The sequence below is a fragment of the Rhinolophus ferrumequinum genome, chromosome 3, assembly GCF_004115265.2.
Source record: "Rhinolophus ferrumequinum isolate MPI-CBG mRhiFer1 chromosome 3, mRhiFer1_v1.p, whole genome shotgun sequence".
Lineage (NCBI taxonomy): Eukaryota > Metazoa > Chordata > Mammalia > Chiroptera > Rhinolophidae > Rhinolophus > Rhinolophus ferrumequinum.
In genome coordinates this window covers 83,141,717-83,164,748 of record NC_046286.1, presented here as the reverse complement: position 1 = coordinate 83,164,748, position 23,032 = coordinate 83,141,717, and the positions used below count along the sequence as shown (strand labels likewise).

The 23,032-nt window shown below is 39.6% G+C and overlaps 1 protein-coding gene across 2 annotated transcripts in view; it reads left to right on the top strand.

The window, feature by feature from the left end:
* IL20RA (interleukin 20 receptor subunit alpha) overlaps window positions 1-10,487 on the top strand; it is a 31,967-nt gene extending 21,480 nt beyond the window's left edge. Inside the window, exons 3-7 of one of the 2 annotated variants that reach the window (XM_033103365.1) lie at window positions 2,488-2,669; window positions 3,870-4,045; window positions 4,613-4,757; window positions 7,397-7,536; window positions 9,473-10,487. In XM_033103365.1, coding sequence (XP_032959256.1) covers window positions 2,488-2,669; window positions 3,870-4,045; window positions 4,613-4,757; window positions 7,397-7,536; window positions 9,473-10,267 — 1,438 coding nt within the window. In that variant the 3' untranslated portion in view covers window positions 10,268-10,487. The remainder of the gene's footprint in view (window positions 1-2,487; window positions 2,670-3,869; window positions 4,046-4,612; window positions 4,758-7,396; window positions 7,537-9,472) is intronic. The other variant, XM_033103366.1, reaches the window with a different exon arrangement.
* The last annotated feature ends 12,545 nt before the right edge of the window (window positions 10,488-23,032 follow it).

Genomic DNA, 23,032 nt, shown 5'->3' with positions numbered 1-23,032 from the left:
GACAGTGCTGGGTTCAGAGTCAGGCTATGAACATAACTGGGTGACCTTGGGCAGGTTACATATTATACTTTTCAGTGAGGTTTGTTTGCAAGTAAAGGATGAAATTTGAACAAAAGTTTAAATTATATCTGCCAAAAGAATTTAGTGCAGAAAATATAGTGTAGCACTAAAAGCACAGTATCAGGGAAAAGTGGTTCAAATCCCATATAAGCCTTTTACTGGTCATATGAACTTGAGCAGTTGGTTCCCTTAATCTTACTGAGCCTCAGTTTCCTCATCCGTAAAATAGGATGAAAATAATGGCACCGGCCTCCTGTGATAATTAAATGACATAAAGTGAGCAAATACTAAGTACCATGTGGCACACAATAGACACGTGATAAATGTTTCCTGCCATGTCCAGAAAGCAATCAGAGGCCACTGAGGGCCCCTGATGACTTTTTGCCTTGCATAAACATCATTACTGGAGTATTCGTTGAATGATTCATGTCTATCAGCTTGTCAGACTTACAAAGCATTTTGTACAGAGCCGGGTGAAAGCCTTTTCTCTTCCATCAACCCCTGTCATGGAAAGCTGCCCAGCCCTTGTCAGAGTGAGAAAGTTTGAGGAAGGAGGGTCAAATAGGGGATGCCAATATTTTTCAAAACACAAGTCCAGACCTGTTGGTGGGCCATGAAATCAATTTTGATTGACATAACTAGCATTATTTTTAATGGAAAGAATTGGCATGGTATGGAGTAGATTGGATTGGAAAATAACTGAATGCATGGCATGTGCTAAAGTTTAGGTAGTATCTTACAAAAACTTTGTTTTAGTATGTTAGATATATATATGTTTTTGTGAGCTAGGTCACAATGTAAAATGTATTTCGTTCTATGGCTCACAGTCAAAAAGTTTGAAAGTCCCTAGGCCATGATGATAAATTGGATGAAGAAGTTGGTCAACAAGACCTGACTATAATATTCTAATGTCTTCTGGCAGGTGTGGTACTTATGAACGAGGAGACATTTACTTTCAAGAATCTGTTGCCATATTCTGAAGAGGGAAGATACCCTTAAGCTTTGGCAACACTTGATAAGTTGACATTTCCTCCTTCTTAATACATGCTCTTCCCTTGACTTTTGTGATGTCTGTTTTTCCTTCTTTCTCTTCTGCTGCTATTTCTAAGTGTAGTTTGTATCCAACCTTTAAATCGTGATGCTCTTGAAATTTTATCCTCGGCTTTGCTTTGTCTCCATGGATAATTTCATTCATGCCTACGCCTTCAATGAGCAGTCTTAGGCCATTGATTTCAAAATCACTACCTCCCACTCAACCTCTCTCCCGAGCCCAGTGTCTATGGGCATCCGCGTTTGGATATCTTTTACATGCCTCAAGCTCAGTGTGTGAGCTGCACTCATTATCTCTCCTTCTTTCTACTTGCCACTCCCCATTTCCCAAGACCACTCTTCTTCTGTGGTCCGTATCTTGGTAAATGTTACAACACTCACCTGTCCCAGACCGACAGAGACATCACCCTCAACACCTTCATTTCACTCATCAGTTACATGCACTCAATCACTGAGTCCTGTCTCCTAATATTTCTTCCTTTTGTCCTTTCATGTGCTCCACTGCCACCAGACTTGTCCAGGCCACCTACATCTTCCACCTAGACGACTGCAGTCTCCTCTCAGCCCCTCTCCAGTCCGCCACTCCTAACCCATCACATTCCCCGAGACCACCAGAGTGATCCTTCTGCCACCCCAAGGCCTCTGCTTTAATCCCTGCAGTATCCTCCCTGCAACCCCCTCTCTGTCACCGGCTCATGCTGTGTCACTTAAACGCTACACCTCAGTCTCTCCCACCTGAAATGTGCTCAAAATATTTCCCCCTCCCTATTTACTATGGGTGTTGTGTTTTTAATAAAGGAGAAATCAATGTGAACGCCTCAGTTAATATCATCATTACCATAATCACAATACTTATTGAAAATGCAGATTTTGGTATGTGCTCCAACCTAGTGAATTTTCCCCAAACCCTTAATGGAAAATAGATTTTTAAATTTTATGAGAATATCAAGGTAATTTTTCTTCCAAGAAAAATAAATGACTAATTTTTTTCTTAAAACAACCAATCAAACTGACCTCAGTATGCATGGTGGACTAATAATTTACATAGATAATTACTAGAAGAATTGATCATACAATATGTAAAACTTTTACTGTAGCCCAAGAATAATAATAAAATACATGCTTTCAAAATGTACTAGCCACTTTATAATTCACAGAGAAGAAAGATGATTACAGAAACTCTGACTCACGTTCCTGACAGCTAATGAAAATAATTGCCAGCAGCAAAAGTAGATCCTTTTTTATCTAAATGACAGGCGCTTTTGTTGTTCTGAAGAAAAGGTCTTAAGTTCCATTCAGTTTTATATAATGACTGGTTTTCTTTTCCTATTGTAAAGCATAGAGAGCACCTCATCATTAATTCAGTTTCCTTCTCAGCAGATATGGGCAAAAGAAATGGCTGAATAAATCTGAGTGCAGAAATATCAATAGGACCTATTGTGATCTGTCTGCTGAGACTTCTGACTACGAACATCAATATTATGCCAAAGTTAAGACCGTGTGGGGAACAAATTGTTCCAAATGGGCAGAAACTGGACGATTCTATCCTTTCTTAGAAAGTAAGTAACACAATTGTCTGTTAAACACGTGTTAATATCAAGTTCATTTGACCTCATAGTGTGGACCTGTCTCAGCCTCATAGACAGCCTTGCCCGAGAGGCCAGTGCTCTGCTTGGCTTTATTCTACACTCTGTCCATCAGCTGGTGGAGTGACCAACCCAAGGCTGGATTGCACAGTCTCCTCTTTAGAACAAAACGTTTGGCCAAGTGATTTCTAAGATTGCTCCCAGATCCAAAATTGATGCTAGATGCCAATATTCTCAAATTTTGGTTTTATTTTATTATTTAGTGGAAACTATGTAATTTGAGGAACAACTGACAGATTTTTAAAAAATGTTGTGGGTTTATAAACCATTGATATATGCCCACGAGATTGGTTAGAGATTATTCTGATCACCAAACTAAAACTCTTCTTGTTATAAACTTGGTAGTGTGATGATGTAATATCTAGGTATAACTCGGGATTAAGGCACCAACTTCCCGGTATTTGCTTTTAAATTATTCCGCCCCTGGTCTGTAGCTGACTCACCCATAGAGGACCCACTCAGAGCTGACGTGGTAAAGTTTACAAGTTCCCCTTAGGTCGTGGAGCTGGAGCCTTTCCCCTGGGTCCTTCTAGATCAGAAGTCAGCAAGTTATGCCCTCAGACCACCACCCCCCTTTCTGTTTTCTACAGGCCGAGAGCTAAGAATGGTTTTTACATTTATACTAGTCTAAATAATACTTGCAACAGAGATCATATGGCCTTGCAAGTCCCAGAATATTTATTGCCTGGGCCTTTACGGTAAACTTTGCTAGCCTCTGTTTTAGATCATTCCAAGCACATCTCCAAAGGTGTGCTTCATTTCTCCGTGTTTGATTTTTGCCACTTACCAAATCATATTAATGTTATTTATCACCAAAATTTTAAGTCACAGGAGTGTTGTAAACACTTTTCATTGCATTTACCATCACCAAGTACTGTTTATCCATGTAACAAGAAACTACGTAAGTAAATACAGAACTTCAATTAGCTGTTTGAACATTGTGTCAGGGTGCGTGAAATGGTTGTTTCAAGAACTAGCATAACTTGGTCCCACCTTCTGACGTACCTCAGATTAGAGGGTGGGTAGAGCTTTGATCCCAGCAGGATTATATTGTACTTTTATCCAGGGTGATTTCTACATCTGAATGTAATTCCCTCTCCCCTTCCCTTTAAGCACAAATTGGTCCACCAGAGTTTGCTTTGACTACTGATGAGAAATCCATTTCTATTGCTCTGACGGCTCCAGAGAAGTGGAAGAAAAATCCCGAAGAAAGTTCTGTTTCCATGCAACAAATATACTCTAACCTGAAATATAATGTGTCTATATATAATACGAAATCAAACAGAACGGTAAGCCTGCAATGGGGGCTTATAATCTCTGTCACTTTTTGCAGTTAATTCTGGAACAAGCAGTTTGATGTTTTAATTGTCTGCATGTGGAAATGGGGAGATGTGATATTCAAAAGAGATGCCATCTAAGATACGATTGAAGCTGCTATGTAGAAACTTAAAGAACTTTCTTCAAATTTCCTTTACAGAAACTCTCTGCTAATGGGGTATGATATGATGTTGCTATTGGAGTAGTTGCCCACCTCACTTTGATGGACAGCTTTTACTTGTAGGACATCTGTCAGTCACTCTCCAAGAAAGAAAAAAAAGTGTTACCGGGAACACGGGACAAAGTTGAATACAAAACGCATCCGTATGTTATTATGTAGCATCGTTCCCAGAATTCCAGTTCCTGATCATGCTCTGCCTAGCTGAAGGAAAGGGGTATTTTAACGCTGTTGTTGAAAAGAAAGTTTTTAGTGATAGGAAAGGATTTCATGGTAGCATGGTCTTCTATTTCCCTGTAATTTGTCTGGAGTGGTACTGGAAATCTTTGCCTCTAACTGCTGTTTGCAATTCCCTAACTAGTGGTCCCAGTGTGTTTCCAACCACACGCTGGTGCTCAGCTGGCTGGAGCCGGACACTCTGTACTGCGTCCAGGTGGAGTCCTTTGTGCCAGGGCCTCCTCGCCTTGCTCAGCCTTCCAAGAAGCAGTGTGTCAGTACATTGAAAGGTAACCTTAAAAAAAAAAATCTCAGCTGCTCTGAGGAAGGAAGGACACCTGATAAAACTAGAAGGAAGGATGACAGTGTAGGCAAGGTTTGGTCAGATCCATTTCTACAGAAACAGGTTGAGGCAAAGGCAGAAATAGCCATCACCAGTAATGCATTGAGCAGCCTGGGCCTCTGCCATTGAACTTGGCCAACATTAGGGAGTGTTTTCACCGGTCCTGGCGTTTGCTGCCAACAAGGCTCTGCCTTGTTAAAATAACACGTAGGAATTTTTCGCACATCTTTTTTCTTCTTTAAAATTACACTCTGGTCAATAGAAGTTCTGTGGTCTTCAAGAACATCAGACAATTTTATTGCTAGGAACAAAACATTATCTTAAAAACACTTTAAGACAGAATCCTTTGCTCCCCATCAGGAATATAAATTACAGGCTCTGCAAGTTGCGTTCATATGTCATTGACTGAACAATGGTCCGGGATCTGCAAATCAGTAATTACTGCCTCATTCTTGCAGTTGCTTCTCTCTCCTTCCTTTTATTTGCCTCTTTCTCGTGTTTTCTGAACTTGGCTGCCAAGGAACTATGGGTGAAGAGTCTCCTTCCTAGTCGAAGACAGAGAGTTAGGAGCTTGACATTTGTTTATACATTCTTCCCCCAAGGTGAGGGGACCTTGTACTCAAAACCTGAAAATTAAAAATAAATCCTCAAGTTTACCATCATCGAATGACTCTTCATCCATTATTCTTCTGTTTCTCTCTTCCAAATGTGCTGGCGTAAGACAGATGTCACAACCTTTGCCCCCAAGCCTTGGTTCCATCGCCAGCTATGGGATAGGCACAGTGACAGAACCCCTGCTTTCCTTTTCCCTCATGCTTCCCACATTTCATGATGAAACTGTCCCAAGGAATAAAAAGGGAAATTTGTGAGTACGTATCAAAAGTGAAATGCGTTATTTTTTAATCTGTCCTTATCATACCTTTCCCTTTAAAATGAAGGGTTCTCTACCTTATGTCAAATAAAATTAAAATGCCAAGTAAGCAAAAGGCAAACCAAAGCAGATTGAAGAAATCATTTTTGTATTTGGAAAAAGTACCCTGTTTACTAACAGCTTGGTCAGTGGCCAAATGGTTGGAATCAATTTCCAATGGAAGTCATTTAAGCAGTTGGCACAGCTAACGCCACTAGAGTCAGATTAAATTAAATACTTCCCTGTAAGCAGATGGAACAACTTTCTCACTAGCCTAGGAAAGGTAACAAAAGAAGGAGGAGGCCCCATTTCAGGTTCTGACCTTTTCCATGATATCCCAGATGTTAGGTTACCCCAAATACCTTTCCAAGACACTGCTCTGAGGACCTACTTTTTAAAAAAATCAGTATTATCTTTTTGGGGGGGACTGTACTTTGAAAACTATTTCTTCTCTCCACAATCTTCCAATATAGATACAGTGTATTAGGTTTATTGGAGCCAACAGGTGCTAATGTACTTTAAGTGCCACTGGTCATTGTTGTCATGGCTCTTTTTGAATTCGGGCAAGTTCAGTCCCGAAACCAGGGATTGTTTTAAGAGGACTGGACTAAGCTGTAGCCTTCAGTAGAGGCAGGTGGTGCTGAGCCCCCTGCGACATCTGTGTTGTGGTGTTGGCACCTTTCTGTGTGGAACCTGGTGACAGATGGGCTCTTCAGGAATTGTTTGGGGTGCAAGAGCCTGCATTTGCACCCCGTTCCTGGTAATCTTCTTTGCTCAGGTCTACTCATTTAAGTGCTAGTCTCATCTAAAAAATGCCTTCACAGAAACACCTAGAATAATATTTGACCAAAACCTGGGTACCATGACCTAGCCAAACTGACACAGAGAATTAACCATCGCAACTTCCAAGTTTCCCACAGAAGCTTAACCAACATAAATTAGTCACAATGAGCCCTGTTCATCAACTGTATACTCTGATCAGTGGTGGGCCAGGACAATTTTCCTTAAAACTATTCACCAGGTCTTTTCATTCCCTATGGACTTTTACTCAACGCGAACGTACAGCACATCAGGCCCTGGCGGGGAGTTACTGCCATTCTCAGTACATACCAGCTCAGCCACCTCCCTACACAGATCCCCAGGCTCCAGATGTACCCAGAAAGTCTGGCCAACTTGCACGAGGATAGTTCCATTAGTCACATAGAAGGTGACAACGTATATTCCTGTCCTCTACTAAATACATGGAAAAGATTGAGTTAAATGAATGGCATGGAAAAGTGGGGCCACTTAGTGGGGTCTTCATAAGAGAGTTTTGTTGTTTGAAGTGCTGTGAGTTGCTTTAATTTCAGACATATTTGCCTTCAAATATAACAACCAGCATGAATCTCATAGCCAGACATAAAATGTTGGAATAGCTGCTCACTTGGGTTTTAACTCATCCTTACTCTAAAGGTTTAAGACGAGTCCAGATGATTCCTTAAGACCACCTATTCTCGGAGAGAGAAAGAATTCTGAGACCCCTTATCATATTTAGCTCAAGCTTCTCAATTTATAAATGAGAAAACTGAATTCCTAAATTTAAGTGATCTGCCTCTTGACATTGCAATGTTTTCCCACCACACCAAATCACAACTATCTACTCCTCTTCCCTTTTGTTTACTTTTTTATTTTTACAGGTCAAACATCAGCATTGGAGGTTAAAATTGTCTTCTGGTATGTTTTGCCCGTATCTGTTACCGTGTTTATTTTTTTTGTGATGGGCTTCTCCGTGTACAGATACATCCGTGTTGGCAAAGAGAAGCACCCAGCAAATTTGGTGAGTGGTAGGTGTGGTAGGAGTCATACCGCCTCCAGGAAGCTAGAAAAGGAGGCTCTCAAATAGATACTGTTCCTTTTATGGGCAGAGTGAGTTTAAAATGAAAGAGTTGATGAATCAAAAACACTTTCTCTACTAGATGAACTCGCTAACATAACCAAAGAGAAAGAGTCCTTAACTTTGACAAAGATTTTATATTTAATGACCAGATTAGACAAGGTCTTGAGATATAAGAGAAATTAAATCATGATTCATGCCCTTTCAGAGGTTCAAGTCTACTTCAAAATGATATGTGAAGGCTAAGACGAAAGCAGGCACTGGGCGTGCTGGGGGTACAGGGAAGGCACTGAAACCCTACATGGGGGCTCAGGAGAAGTTTCATGCCTGGGCTTGGTTATGAACAGTGAGTAAGAGCCAGGGCACCTCCTGCAGGCAGAAGAAACAGCAGGAGCAGAGGTGGGTAGCTGTTTGGGAAACCACACATTATTGCTAAATCATAAGGTTCCATGAGGAGTCGTGAAAGCTGAGACTGGAGAGTGGGTAGTAGGGCCAGGTAAGGGGAGAATTGGGCTGTTAATCTAAGGAGCTTGGGCTTTGTTCTGCTGGCAAAGAGAAATCTCTGCAGGGTTTTGTGTTGGGAGTGTCTTAGATCCAAATGGATGTTAGGTCTAAGACAGCTTTAGTGGAAGTAAGACTAGAAACAAGTAAAACTGCTAAGAGACTGGCAGTTTTCCAAATGAGAGAAGGTGAGAATCTAAAAGAGGAGAGTGGGATATAGGGCTGGAGACCAAGACGTGGAACGGAAACACATTTAGGAGGAAAATGGCCAGGACTTAATGATTCACAGTAAGGAGAAGCAAGAAAGGAGAAGGAATAAACCTTATCCTTCTGGACCATGCACCAAAGGGATCTGAAAGGCTGAGCATATTTTAACCACAAAACAATTATTTCGTTGGGAATTATTAAAATATATGTTCCCATGTACGTGATACATTCATGTATTCCCATTAGTTCAGATTTAAAATGTTCCTCTTAAGCAGCCTGCATATAGGTAGTTTTATAGTTAGCTTTTCAATGGCATAGGAAGATTTCTTGGGAGGAAAATTTACAGAATAGACTACCACATGCAACGTTTTGAAACCAGAACATTTGTAAAAGAAGGAAGCTGAAGGACCTCTTTCATAATGTTAAATGAAATCACATCATTGGATAGACAATGAGGATTGTAACATAACTCATCATCGGCAACCTAAACGGGCACTTTCCACGTAGCCCCAACAAAATTTTAATCTGAAACAAATTTTCCTGACATAATTTAGAGTTTCTCTATCTGCCATAAACTGGCCACTGGATTTCCCTTTTTGCCTTTATTATAGCATGAATAGGATGGTGACTGGCAGGAGTAAATCCGTCCCTACTCATGCACTCATAGCCCTTTTATGTCCAGTGTTCACACCCATCCCCATTTCATGTTCAGAGTCTATTCAAAGGAGGACTGAGAGCCCAGGTAATCACAGCTTCTTAACAAATACATAGTAAACTATAATTAACAAAACAACTTCAAAAACTCTATCTCACTTAGTCCTCGCTATTCCTCATGTGACAAATTCTGATTTTGCAGAATTAAAAATCAGCCTTGAGAAGTTAAATAACTCCCCTGCATACCCTCAGATAGTTAGAGATGGGGGCAATCACACCCTGACCTTTGACCTGAACAAATACCCACCCAGTGAACCACTTTTCACTTCCATATGCATTTCATACGTCTTGGGTCTCTAGCCTCCATGTGAATGAGGTTTTCTGTATATTCTAAGCATAACTTTTACGTCCATGAGTTGGTAAGAATAGATCCGATGACAGTATAAATTCTGCTTAACAGCTGTTTTTAATGTCTCTCTAAGTGAAAAGGTGAAAACCATTCTCTTCTCTCTTTTAGATTTTGATTTATGGAAATGAACTTGAAAAAAGATTCTTTGTACCTGCTGAAAAAATTGTGATGAACTTTATCACCCTCAATATTTTGGAAGATTCTAAAACTTCTCATAAGGATCTAAGTGTAATGGAAAAAAGCAATGATGTATTGGACCTGGATGAGCCCAGCGAGCACCAAGAGCCCCATCAGGAAGAAATGGAGGTGAAGCACTTAGGGTACGCTTCACATTTGGTGGACATTCTCTGTGACTCTGAGGAAAGCACCAAAGGGACTTCCCTAACCCAGCAAGAGTCACTCAGCAGAGCAACACCCACAGATAAAACAGTCATTGAATACGAATATGATGTAAGAACTGTTGACATTTGTGTGGGGTCTGGAAATCAAGAGCTCGCTTTGCAGGAGGAGATGTTCCTACAAGGGAAATCATTTGATCCACAGGCAGCTTTGGCGGACACAGTCCCCCAAACACTACTGTATTCATATACCCCTCAGCTTAGAGACTTGGACCACCTGCCACAGGAGCACAGAGATGTGGAAGAGGGGTCAGAGGAAGAGCCATCCACCACGCTGGTCGACTGGGACCCTCGGACTGGCAGGCTGTGTCTGCCTTCATTACGTAGCTTTGAACACGACCCAGAAGGATACGAGTATCCTGAGTATGAGGAGCATGCGGATGAGGAGGGCCTTTTGTCGAGACTCTATGAAGAGCCGGCTCCAGACAAGCCCCCGGAAGAAGATGAAATCTATCTCATGCAATTTTTGGAGGAATGGGGATTATATGTACAAATGGAAGACTAATGCCCAAACTTGCCTCTGCCAGACCCCTACTGTTCAAAGCACATGAGTGTACATGCATGTGTGACCAAACAATAAAGTACCTGAGATAAAAGAAGTTTACTCAGATTCTTCTGTGTCAGTGAGAATTCCTTATTTCTTCTCTCTGTTCTCAGAGCACTTGTTTCGTTCTGCCTCATACAGGTGGCTGGTGCATGGCTGTGGGTCTCTTAGAATGGGGGCGGGGGGCACCTGGGTACAGAGGCTGAGCCATTGCTTTCTACCCAGTAAGTATTCAAACATGTTTGCCAATTGGATGCAGAATTTATTCAGGTGGGTGTTTATTATTTTCTCTGTTTATTATTTTCTATTTTCTACTTTCTATTTATTATTTTCTATAATTATATTCATTTTCTAAATACTACATTTTTAGAATTTGTTTTATTGGAAGAAGGATGAGATACTTAAAATATACACTAAGTGGGTGGCCACTTGGTTACATTTAAGAACCCTAACCCACTATTCAATCATAATAATCCATTCAGACTGAATAAATCAGGTACAGATCTTCCTGATATCACATGCTGTTGGCTACTTGGGTCATATTAATGCTCCATGAGGAGCTCTGGCGTATAAACACAAATTGTTATTATTATTTGTAGTCAGAAAATGTCCTCTTAACCAGTCAGGCTAGTAGGGGACTAGCCTGAAAAAAAAAAGTCTTATTTTATAATAGACTATTACATTTATTTCTGGAGATGTGTTTTTAAAAGATATTTACATAGTCTGTAAACTAGAACATGTTTAGCACTTGTTGCTATTATATTATTCTATTACAATGAACAGTGCCTCAAAGACTCCTTGGAATATACATGAATGAATATTCCCCATCCACATAATCTTAATAAGTAAACAAAGACATACAAAAGAAATAAATGAATATGTAAGATGAAGTGTTTTAAAAATTTGGCATCATTTATTGTGGGAACTAAAGCGTACCATAAAACAACACTGTCCTCGTTAAATTCCAGTAACTATTCCCATCTCCTTCACTATTCACTTAGAAAATTAAACTCTTTTGCTAAACGTTCGGTATGTTTTCCTGTGGCTTGTTCTATCAACAACAAAGATGTTTTGTATGCCATGTTGTGTAACATTTTGTAATAAATTTTTTATGTCATGAATGCCAATAGATTATACTTTATCTATACTTAAATTTAATTGATGCCACTTAGTGTGTTTTGAGTATTTTTTGCTAAAATTCAATGTAATGGTAAATTTATTACCATATAACAAAGGTTTAAAATAAGAATAATGTCATTTATGTACAAAGCAGCTCAAAATGTTATTAAATGCATAAAATAGTCAAAATCTCAACTTTTTATTCTTTGTGGATTTTTGACACATTTTGAAAAAAAACTTGAAATCAATTAACACAGTGAAAGAGTTAAATTCTACAATCACACGGCTTTAAAATATGACAGAATCTATTAAGTTGAACCATATAAAATTGTTGGTTTTTTGACCTGCAGAAATAGCAATTTCATATGATTTACCTTAATATATATTTGTTTTAATCATAAACTCATAATCCATTGATGCTCTTTCAGGAAAACAGACACCGTCCATATTTCCTTATTTATATTTTTGGCACAGGCAGACAGCCCTGGTAGGAGAGATGGATTCTGGAGTCATGGTCTCTTGAGATTGTCCACAAATCCAAACCGTTTCTGATCTAATGGTTTAATTTAGAGCAGAATTATATTAACCAGAGTGTTCTGTTCTTCTCAATCTTTGTAGAAATGATTCTGACAGTTTTGAGGATTTATAATACTAGCTGTAAAAGAAGATCAGGAGTGGGAAAGAGTAACTTGTTATTAAGAGCAAAAAGAAAATAAAGTGATTGATGCTAGTTTGGCTTACTCATTTCATTCACAAAATATTGAGCACCTACCACATCCTACAGGGTCCCCCTCTATGAAATAGGGACGACAATTCCCTTAGGGTTGTTTTGAAGATAAAAGAGAATATAGAAGGCACTTAGATCGGAGCCTGGAACATCGCAAGTGCTAGTGCTGTGACTGTTATTATCATTAGTAACAGCCAGAACGTGTGCTTGGCACCAAGAAGAAGCCATTTAGACATACGACTATTTTGATTAAAAGGCAGAGTTTGCCTCACTTTGTTTTTCTTACCTGAAAGTAAAATAGTAATTTGCTTCCCACCTTATGCCTTCAGATTGAAATCTGTCAGCGGTTTTGTAAAAGGGAATCTAATTCTGAATTGCTGTTACATCTCTTGTCATTCTACGCATGTCAGAAGTATGGAGCATTTTTCAAATGTTGCTTCTGTACTTTGCAACACACACACACACACACACACACACACACACACATATTCAAATGTGAGCATATGGTAGGTATTTCTTGTGGGGGAAAGGTTACACACTCTCAAATGTGGTTTATCTGTGTGGGTGGGAGCTGTCATACATCCTGTCACCTCTGTGGGCACGGCCTCAGCAGTTGCCAAGAAGTTGTTCTCTGGGACCTCATTGGATTCGATTCCTAGGCCTGCGGTCCAAATGGAGCTGGGAAGTGAAGGTTTCAGGATCTTTGAAAAGTACTCTTCATGCTGTCACTGGCTGGCTGTTGGCTCTAGGATTTTACACACCTTCCACAGTAGGTAAGTTGTCTTGATGAAAACATCTGTCGCTGGCTCTATTTCCACACCCCATAAATTCCAAACAACTAGATGAATGAAAACACCCCCACTAGAAAGTGAGTAAAACCTGGTGCCACATCTTGTGCACAGGAAGGAAGTATGGGAGAGGGACACTTGTCCTGTCAGCCTCCAACATGGTAAAGATCTGGTGTCCCCAGGCTGAGCTCAACTCAAGGAAATCAGTGCAAAGAAAAACTATTCGTACAGTGCAGAGTGCAAGTCTGGCCAGCGTGGTGACTCTAATGGGAACATCAAATAGAAGGTTCCAGCAGCGTGGATCGGTGCACCTGGGTCATAAATCAAATTCTTTCTGGCCCACATATTACCAGTCCCATAACTTGAGATCATTTTTTGCTAAATTATCTTGGAAGAACCGTTTTTCTCTATTTCCTTTGTGGTTCCTCACGTTATACCTTCCATACGTCTTCTATCTACAGTTTCTTCGAAGACTTTCCTCAAAAGCACGTGCCTATAATTTTTTAATAAATAGTTCTGTGGTTGTGGGTATTCTGATCTGTTATGTTTTAATATAGAAGAGAAATGTACACATATTCACTGAAGTGTAAATAGAAATAAAGTGGTGAAAAACAAAAAATTACCTGTTCTACTCCCACCCAGATTTAGCCACTCTAAACAAAGTAGGGTAGAGATATGATTCTCAGCTGGAGTTGATTGTGCCTCCCATGGGACATTTTTGATTGTCAAGACTTGGGAAGGGTGCTCCGGCATGTAGTGGGGAGAAGCCAGGAATACTGCTAAGGATTCTACGATGCACAGGGCAGCCCTCCCCCCACCATAACAAAGAGTTAGCCAGCCCCAAATATCGATAGTATAGCCTGGATTCATAAACCCTGGTGTAGAAATTTCCAGACATTTCAATGCATATATTTATTTTTTTTTCCCAAAAAGAGGGATCATGCTGAACTTTTTATAACTTGCTCTTTTCACTCAAAAGTATATAACAAACTATCTTATTTTAGCTACACTTAAGTTAATTTTAAGAAGCACCAATCTTATTTAACTAGAGCTATTCAAATGACAGATTATGAATTATTTTTTCTCAACTTAATGCTCAGAAAATCTTTTAGCAACCAGAAGTTGCAGTTATTAAGAGCAAAGTACTGTGAGTCCTTTAAAGATAACTGAACCTCTCCAGAATGTTATTTCCTGAAAATTGCTGCTTCTGCAAAGTGATTGGGTGACTAGGAGGTGGTCATTTATCTTCCCTGTGAGACGTTAGACTCCCCTGTGCTTTGTTCCTGCTCCCTCTCCTCTTAGTCTTCAGGATCCTCAGCGACAAGTGCTTGCAAGCAACCTTAGCTTTCACTGTAAATCCTGGATAAACATTCATGTTTATCACCGCTATTCCTGCAGATTCTTTTCCTGTGGCAGCTGCAACAGTTCTTGCGTACTTTGCTACTTTTAGTCTTTAACACATTTTCCAGTTGCGTTTCATCTCTGAATGCCTGAAGATGCTGGGTTAAGGTTCCGAAAGCATTGCTCTATCCTAGGCTCCCTTAAGGAGAGGGAGGGCTTGTGTGTTATGTTGTGTGTGTGCCGGCTGAGAGAAGCTCCTCCTGTCCTGGGGGGAACGATGTCTGTTCCTGTGTTTCCTAAAATTCTGTCTCTGGCACTTTGCTAAATTTGGAAGCAGATGAGGTATTTTCTCCCTTACTTTCTCAACATATTTCTTTTGATTTCTCAATCTGTCAGTCTCTGCATTAGGAGATACTTGGAGGCTTCCCACCAACTCAGAAGGTGGACATATGGCTCATGTTTATGTTTTCAGGCACAGGCCACTGAGACGGTGAACAGCGATGAGGAAAAACCCCATCTACCGTGTGCCTGTGCCTGGAACTGGTGTCTGTGGAGCGTATGAATTAGCCGCTGCTTTTAAAGGTCTCATATACTTAAGACAGTTTACATATGACGCTTCCCGCTAATGAAGTGCATTCTACCCCAATCTGAAATTGATTGTAATTGCAGACACTTCAGAATACTTGACGTGAGGGGGAAGAAACACTGGGAATTTTAATCCCAATCTCCCCCACAAAGAGGCATGGGATATTGGATGTTCATTAAGTTTTTCACTTAAAAAACTTAAACTTTGCTTTTAAAAGACTTTGGCAGCATTTGGCTTAACAAAAGGATATATGGACAAATGAAAACAAACCTTAGAATTGTTCAAATTGATTGATTAGCAGAAGAATCTGTATGGTGTGCTTACTGAAAGGATAGACTCTGAAGCTAAGAAGCTTGGCTTCGAATCCAGCTTTGTGTCTACTTTCTCTTCACCTTAGGCAATTTACTTAACCTCTTTGGACCAAATTTCCTCATTTATGAAATGGGGATAATAATCACACCTACCTCATAGGGTTATGGGAGACTTCAGTGAATCAATACATTTAAAGTGCTTAGGAGAGCGCCTAATTCAAAAATAAGTGCTTGATAAATGTCAGCAATAAAAAAAGCACCAGGAGGCATATATGAGAAATTTTTGTAGAAGCATTATTCATTAAAAAAGAAAGAAACCTTGAGAAAACACTAATAATTGTCAGCAGAAGAAAGCTGTGAAAATGGATGAACTACACCTATACATGGCAACAAGAATGAATCACACAAACATGATGATCAAAAAGAGTGACTCCCGGAAAAATAATTCCATTAATATAAAATCCCCAAACATACAAATACATAAATGTCAAGTCCAAAAACACACAAACATACAAATATAAGCCCCAAAACATACAAAACTAAACACTATTCGTACACATGTTGTGAAACTATAAAGAAAAACAAGGAAATGATTAACACCAAGTTCAGGGGCGTGAGTCCCCCAAGCACTTGACAGAGACGGGAGTACACGAAGCTCACAGGAGCTTCAGGGGAATTGCTAACACTCTCCTTAAACATACAAACAGGGTATTTCTTTGATTATTCTTCTTGAAACTGAGCATGTACATTATATATGCCCTAATGTATGCATATTTAATTAAGAAAAACAACAATTGAACTCCAAAGCTCCTGAATTTTGTGCCATTCTCATAGTTCCATAATCAAGGTCAGCTTTGTACCATTGGGCAAGACATCTGGAATTATGAGAGCTGTTAGACTTTTTTCCTTGGAAGTTAGAAACAAGTATATTTATGGTTATGAGAATCTGTTTACAAAGCTTCTGAGTTTCCAAAGTTTTGATTATGTCTAAAATTCTGAACAGGAAAGAACTAGTAGCAAATTGGTTAGTTGGGTTTCTATGGTGAAGGGCATTGCTGAAAACCATGGCTTTGGTGAGAACTGCCAGTATTGAAAGAGGGCATACCTGAGCCCTGGAAGGACACGAGGAGGACACATGATTCACACAGACTTATGAAATGCAAACACTGTCTCCTAAACACGGGTAAGAATGAGTTAATAAGTAATAAGCTCTCAGGCAAGCAGGCAGGCAGTCCCACTGACAAAAAAAATTATGTAGTGTAAACAAATCCCTTCCTTGATTTCTGTTAACTAATTTCAGGATACAAGGAAGAAATGAATAGGATTTTTAAATGCTCCGCCTTTACACTTCAGCTGTTTCTTTCTGTAGTAAGCTTGCCTTGGTTACAAATGGTTAGCGACCATTAGGAAATAGAATGTGTTTGCTTTTCCGAAGGCCCATTATTTCCTGCCCATGTGTTGCCACCAGCTTCCAAAATAAACGATTTGTGAAATTGCATATATAAACACTTTCAAGTGGAAACATCTAATCTGGGCATAATGATGAACTTTAAACATTTAACTTTACCAAAAAAACAAATATAAATAGAAGTATAATTAAGACATTTGCTAATATTTCTTCTGAGCAATCCCATTATCTAAATCCCAGTCTCAAAAATCTGGATCGTATGTTCATTCGGAGCATCACATTTTAACAAAGGCTTTAACCAACCAGAAAATATCTCAAAGAAGGTCTATAGCCAGGACACAAGGGGAAGTGTGGAGGGAATCCAGGATTTGGTGAAGCCCTGATACCTACCATATGCAAAGTACTTTCCAATGGATGAGGACATTTGACATGTGTTTGTTGCCTTAGGAAAATGGAGTTAGGACACGTATTTGGGAGTTGCTGGAGGGAGAATTCAGTTCCAAGGAAGGAAGGGTTTTCTATAATTAAATGGCAGCTCTTAATTCTTAACCATACAAGGGACTGAGTTCCCTATTACGGGAAGGACTCAAGCATAGGCTTGTTGCTGCTGAAAATTTTGTAGAGAGGATTTCTCCACAGAGTTGGGGGTTAGAATAGGTGATCTCTAAGATCTCTTCTACTTCTAAATATTAAGTTGGTGCAAAAGTTATTGCAGTTTTTGTAATTATTTTTAACCTTTTAAACCGCAATGACTTTTGCATCAACCTAATATCTATGTCGAAAAAGCAGTATTTGAAATCATCTTTATTTCCCCTTTTTCTTTCAAGAAGTTCACTAGCTAGTAACTCATTTTCTGTTTTTCATAAATTGCCATAGACCTGCTCTCTGCAGATAGTTAAGGGGAGCCAAGCAAGGCTTTTCCTTGAATGTGATACACAGGAGCTTAGAAATTCTCACCTGAAGGATTCAAGACGAAACAGACAGTTCTGATCTCTGACCCTAACAAAAAGTTCATTTTGAGTCTAAAAATATCATCTTTTAAAAAACAAAATTTCCCTCTTCATTGCTATCCTTCTTAAACAAGTCCCTTCCATTATTTTTTTCCTGAAAGAAGTTATTGGGTTGTCACAAAAGGCAATACTGCACACAACTAAAGTTCAAAACCAGCTTGTTTCCATAAACCTCTTTCTGACTCCTAGAGCTGAACTAGACATTACCGGGACAATTGTGTATCAGAGAAGTACAAATAAATGATCGATTAAGAGCCGTGTACATTTTGAAAACATAGCCTATATTACCCTTCAATCTGAATATATATTTGTTCTCATCCCAATTATCCAGAAAACCCCAAGGCAGTTAACATTGGAATGAGACTTGCTTGCTGGAAGTATAGAGTTAGCTATTAAATACATATAACTTAGCCAGTTATCTCATTTCTTACTGCACTCAAGTTCTCAGGTATGCCCAAATCTAAAAACTGTATTACTGTGCTTTCCCAACAGATAGAAAAGATGAAAATGGCATGCAAGAAGGTGGGAGGAGAAGGGGATATCTTGATATCTCCAGCACCTTGTACAGTATAGTATGCAACACTCTGCTTGAATCTGTGATGAACAAACAAATGCATTGGAAAGAATGAGCAAAGACACTGGCATTTAATTGCACACTATCTTTAGTTGGGAAACGAATGTGAATAACTTTAAAAAACATTCTCATATGTAATACATTACTTTATTTTTAGAATGTAAACTCCATGAAGGCAGGGATTTTTATCTTTATTTTATTCACTGATATGTTCCTAGGACCTCAAACAGTGCCTATCATATAGTAGTTGCTCAATAAATATTTTCTGATGGAATGTATGAGTAAATGAATCTTTAAAATTATATGAGTTATCACCCAGAAATAGACCCACACAAATATAGTTAACTGATCATTGATCAAGGCACAAAGGCAATTCAGTGGAGAATGTATTCAACAAATGGTGTTGGAACAATTAGACGGCCATATGCAAAAAAAAAAAAAAAAAAAAAATTCCAAAGAGTTTTCATCTTTCAAAAGGGATCATCGGAGACCTAAAGTTAAAATGCATAACTATAATACTTCCAGAAGAAAAAAAAACATAGTAGAATAGGTGACCTTGGGTCTGGCAATGAGATTTTAGTTACAACACCAAAAGCGCAGTGCAGGAAGGGGTTCCTGGCTGAGGGAAGGGCAAGTGCTAAGTCTCCGAGAGCTACATGCACTTGCCCTTCAAAGAGAAGGTTGGAAAGAAGGCGGGTAGGGCATAGTCAAGGAGGATCCTGGAAGGAGAAGAGGACAGGGAACAGTAAAGACCAGGAGACTTGTGGCAGCTGGAAGGTGTTTGGGTTACACGTTAATGACAATGGGAAGCCACTAGAGACTGTTATGCAGAAAATTGATAAGATTCGGTGCTGTCACTGTCAGTTGACTCTGAATATGGATGAGTTTGTGAAGGTAGATAGCAGGCACCTTCTATGTCCCAGAGAGCACAGGGGAAGAAAATTAGTTGTTTGGGGGTTTTCGGAGGGGAGGGGAGTGTTTTTGCTTTTTATTTTTGTATTTGTTTTGTTTCGCTGGGAGTTTGGAGTAAAGCATGAATTTAGTCTGGGGAATACTAACTTTGAGATACCTGCACATGTGGAGATGCCAAAGTGGTGGGTGGGGATACATGTCGAAGGATTGCGGGAAAGGACAGAATTAATCAATCTCATAAATTAGAGTCAGAGGGGACAGTCGGCTAAGGGAGAATATAGATCACAAGGAAGGAAAACCAAGGAGAGAATCACAGGAAATGTCGACATTTAAAGAGAAAAAAGAAACAATGTTGAGAGATAGGAGGGAATGAGGAAATTGTAACTTTGGCCAAGCACCACATAACCTCTATCAAAGGAATAGAAATTCTGAAGTGAGAAGTTTCTGGAGATATAACAACTTAAATGAAGACTCGAAGTCAGAGGAACTAATATGAAGAATCCAGGAGAAGCCATACTGGATCCTCTGCGTTGACAAAATCAGGCCCCATTGAAGGGGGCCAGCTGAGGCCATGAGCCGGAGCTATGGTCAAAAAGAAATTGAGTTCCAGAAAACTTACAAAAATACTTGAGCAAATGCCCAAGAATAGAACTATGTATAAGATGTTTATCACTGCATCTACCATAGGAAAGATTTTTTTTTTAATAATTTGAATCTCCAACAATAAAAGATTAATTAATTTTATTATACCCATACAAGACAAAATTTGCTAACCATTAGAATAAGAGACCATGTTCGTGCTATGTTAAGCAGGAAAATACTATACATGATGAACTGTACCACATTTTTACAAATATACATGTACATATTTATAAATATATATATATATATAAATGCATAGTTTTTCTTTCTGCTTACATGTTTTCTTGTTTTCATCATGGACATGTATTACTTGTGACATTTTAAAAAGAAAAGTGTGGAAATTCTATTATGAGCACATTTACTCTCTCTGTTAGGGGCACCAGCTTCAGGAACAGAGAGGCCTCGAGGCTATTGCATTTTTAGAGACCAAAGCCTCATAGAAAAAGTAATTAGGATGGAATGGTGAGAATTAAATGAATGCTATCTTTCTGATAAAGTTATAAGGACAGGACTCGTGGATAAGCTCAGACAGGAACATTCAAACATGCATTATATTTGAAATAGGAATAAAACCAGATGAATACAGCTGCAGATGAACAGTCCCACAAGATGTCTATCAGGTTGAAATTAGCAAACAGTAGAGTCTGTGACCATAAGAATAATAATAACTCTTCAACTCAGTCACAGAAAAAGGAGCTCATCAACCTTGTGAAACGTTAGACTTTAATTTTAAATGTTAAAAGAACAAAATTAGATTCTGTAGTTGTAAGTGCCATGAATTTTCTGAATATTTTAACACTGCTAGGTATAGAACGGGTGCTCCCTTACTTGCAGAAGCCATCTTTGGTTTGTATAGAATCTGAAATATAAATGTACAGTTAAATAAACAAGTGTCCTAACCTTCAATAAGTCTGCCTTTCAAATGCCATTTGAGGCTAGGTGGTACTTACGTATGATAAAAAAGAATTATTGAAGTTTCAACATTTATAAGGATTTAGTAAAGACCTATATATCTGATGGGGATAGTTGGTAAACATAAATATCTCTGTGTCACATCTGTATTTCAAGGGAAAATATAGAAGGCTAGTGCTTAAGAATTAAATTTTGAGACTCCCCCATTCCTCCCTTGTAAAATTTCCAAAAAGCCCAGACTTTATCTCAGAGTATATAAAGTCAGCACACCGTTGACAGAGAAGGTTCCTGGGCTTACTTCAAATTGCCCTCAATCCCAAAGCTGCCAGAGCTGTCTTCACATACGTGGTAGAATGTCTACCCTCTGCCTGCTGGAGTCCCCTTCTGCTCTCAGGGTCAGAATTCTGAGAAGTTAGAGACACCCGCTGAGAGAGTGGGAAAGAATCGTGAGCAGGTGCAGCTCTGCTACCTCCCCCAACCCGACTGTGAATCTACTTCTCGGGAGGTGGGTGGTTCAGTGCAGGGAAAGTAATGGAGGGAGGCAGCACACAGCAATTGTGCTGCAAGCAAAGCCACTGACATTTATATCCAAAAATGGCTCCTTCTGATCTCAGTCTTCTCAGAGGAAAGTCTGTCATGGCCTCACCACCCTGCACTAAGGGCAAGGATCCGTTCTTAACAGGAGATTGCATTATCCGTGGCCTGCTTTGCATTCAGAAATAGAATCCGGTTAGTCACTGCGCCTGGCCCTGCCCACCCAAATCCTGCTGCCCCCACACACTTCTTTTGCTGCCTATCTTCACGCCTGCTCCCGGGGTCTGCTCTGGGCTGAACAAGTCTCACGGTCAAGGTCAGGTGGCCGCTGGTTGGGGGCAGCAAGTTCAGGGAGAGATGATGAGTGCCCCGTCCCTCCACGCCTCCCTTCTGCCCCCAAGAGCTAGGCTGTGCACCCTTTCCTAAGTGGCCTCCCTCCCAGCTCAATGCTTCCAGAATGATCTCCCCCACAAAGAGGTGGCTGAAATAGGACCGGTTCACCTCAGAGTTAGCTCTCTCAGCAACTAGCGAGAAACACTTCTTCCGGAGCAACTTTCAGGTTTGCAGAAAACTACAGCTCCTTCAGGAAGATTCAGATGAAATAAAAGAAATGGCTCCTCCAATCAAGAGACATAAAGCTAGACCAAGACCACTGCCCAGTGTAGTTTTAGTTCAAACATCCATTTCCTTGCAGCATGATGTTCATCTAACCAGAGATTTTGTAATAACAGAATCTGCTATTTCAACTCACAAATTTGGCAATCTGATATAAGAAGTTATATTTCGTATGCAAGAAAGAACATTCTTGGGAGTGTTTTTGGAAGGTGGTTTTCCTTGTGCGATTTGATTCTTGTTTTATTTTGTTTTTGTTCTTGCTTCAAAGCCAACTGAGATTTTGTAGCTGATTTTTCAGACATATCAACCAGGACTCACAGCAATTTGATAAAGGATAACATACTTCTACTTCTCAGGCTTAGCTTTCAAAATTAAGCATTCAAATGAAAAAAATATTATTTCTCCAGTAGATGTCAGTGATTAAAATCATGAAAATAGTTATTTCCATAGATGCTCCATAATACATCTAGACTGTTTTTTTCTTTTGTCCAACGCTGACCTAATTCTGAGCTTTTGTTTTAAGTGCATCTTGATTTAATTAACTGTTTACAAGTTGCCTGTCACAGATGAGCCTCTTTTCTGAATAAAAATCCCTGAGGAAACGTCTAGGGGTCAGAAAGGTTTCAGGGGACATTTTGTCCCCTGAGTTTGGCTGAATGAGAACAGCTTTCCTTTAGGGAATGACAGGCTTCTACTGCTCCCCCATCCTAGGACCTGTAAGCATACAGAGTGCCTGTGGGTACTCAGGGCCACTCCCAGTGCCCTCAGGTGCCAGTGCTTGCCTCACTGCATACTCGGCAGCTTCAGGAAGAGAAGTGGCGCCTATGACTATTGTAAACGCTGTTGGAAACCTGAGGAGACGGAAAGGCTGCTTTTCATGGTTTTCAGAAGATCTGATCCAATAAGACAACATGGACTTTTCAATTCCCTTAAGAAAACTTCTGTTTGAAAGAGAAATATATCTGGAGCCGATAGCTATCTGCTTAAGGACAAAGGATATCTATAAATTTCCTCAGTCTTATCTTATTCCCTAAAGGGAGATGACTAGAAAAGGTCAAAGTGATTTTAATTGGTTTCTATAAGTCAGATAAATAAATTATTATTAAGGAGCCACCATAGTGGGGTACTGGTGACACAAGGACAAATGATGGGTGCCCTGCCCTCAAGGAACTTACAAGGACTGCTCTGTATACCATTCATTTAGAATGAGGTGTGTTCTTCCCCAACAGAGAAAATCACTACTAAAT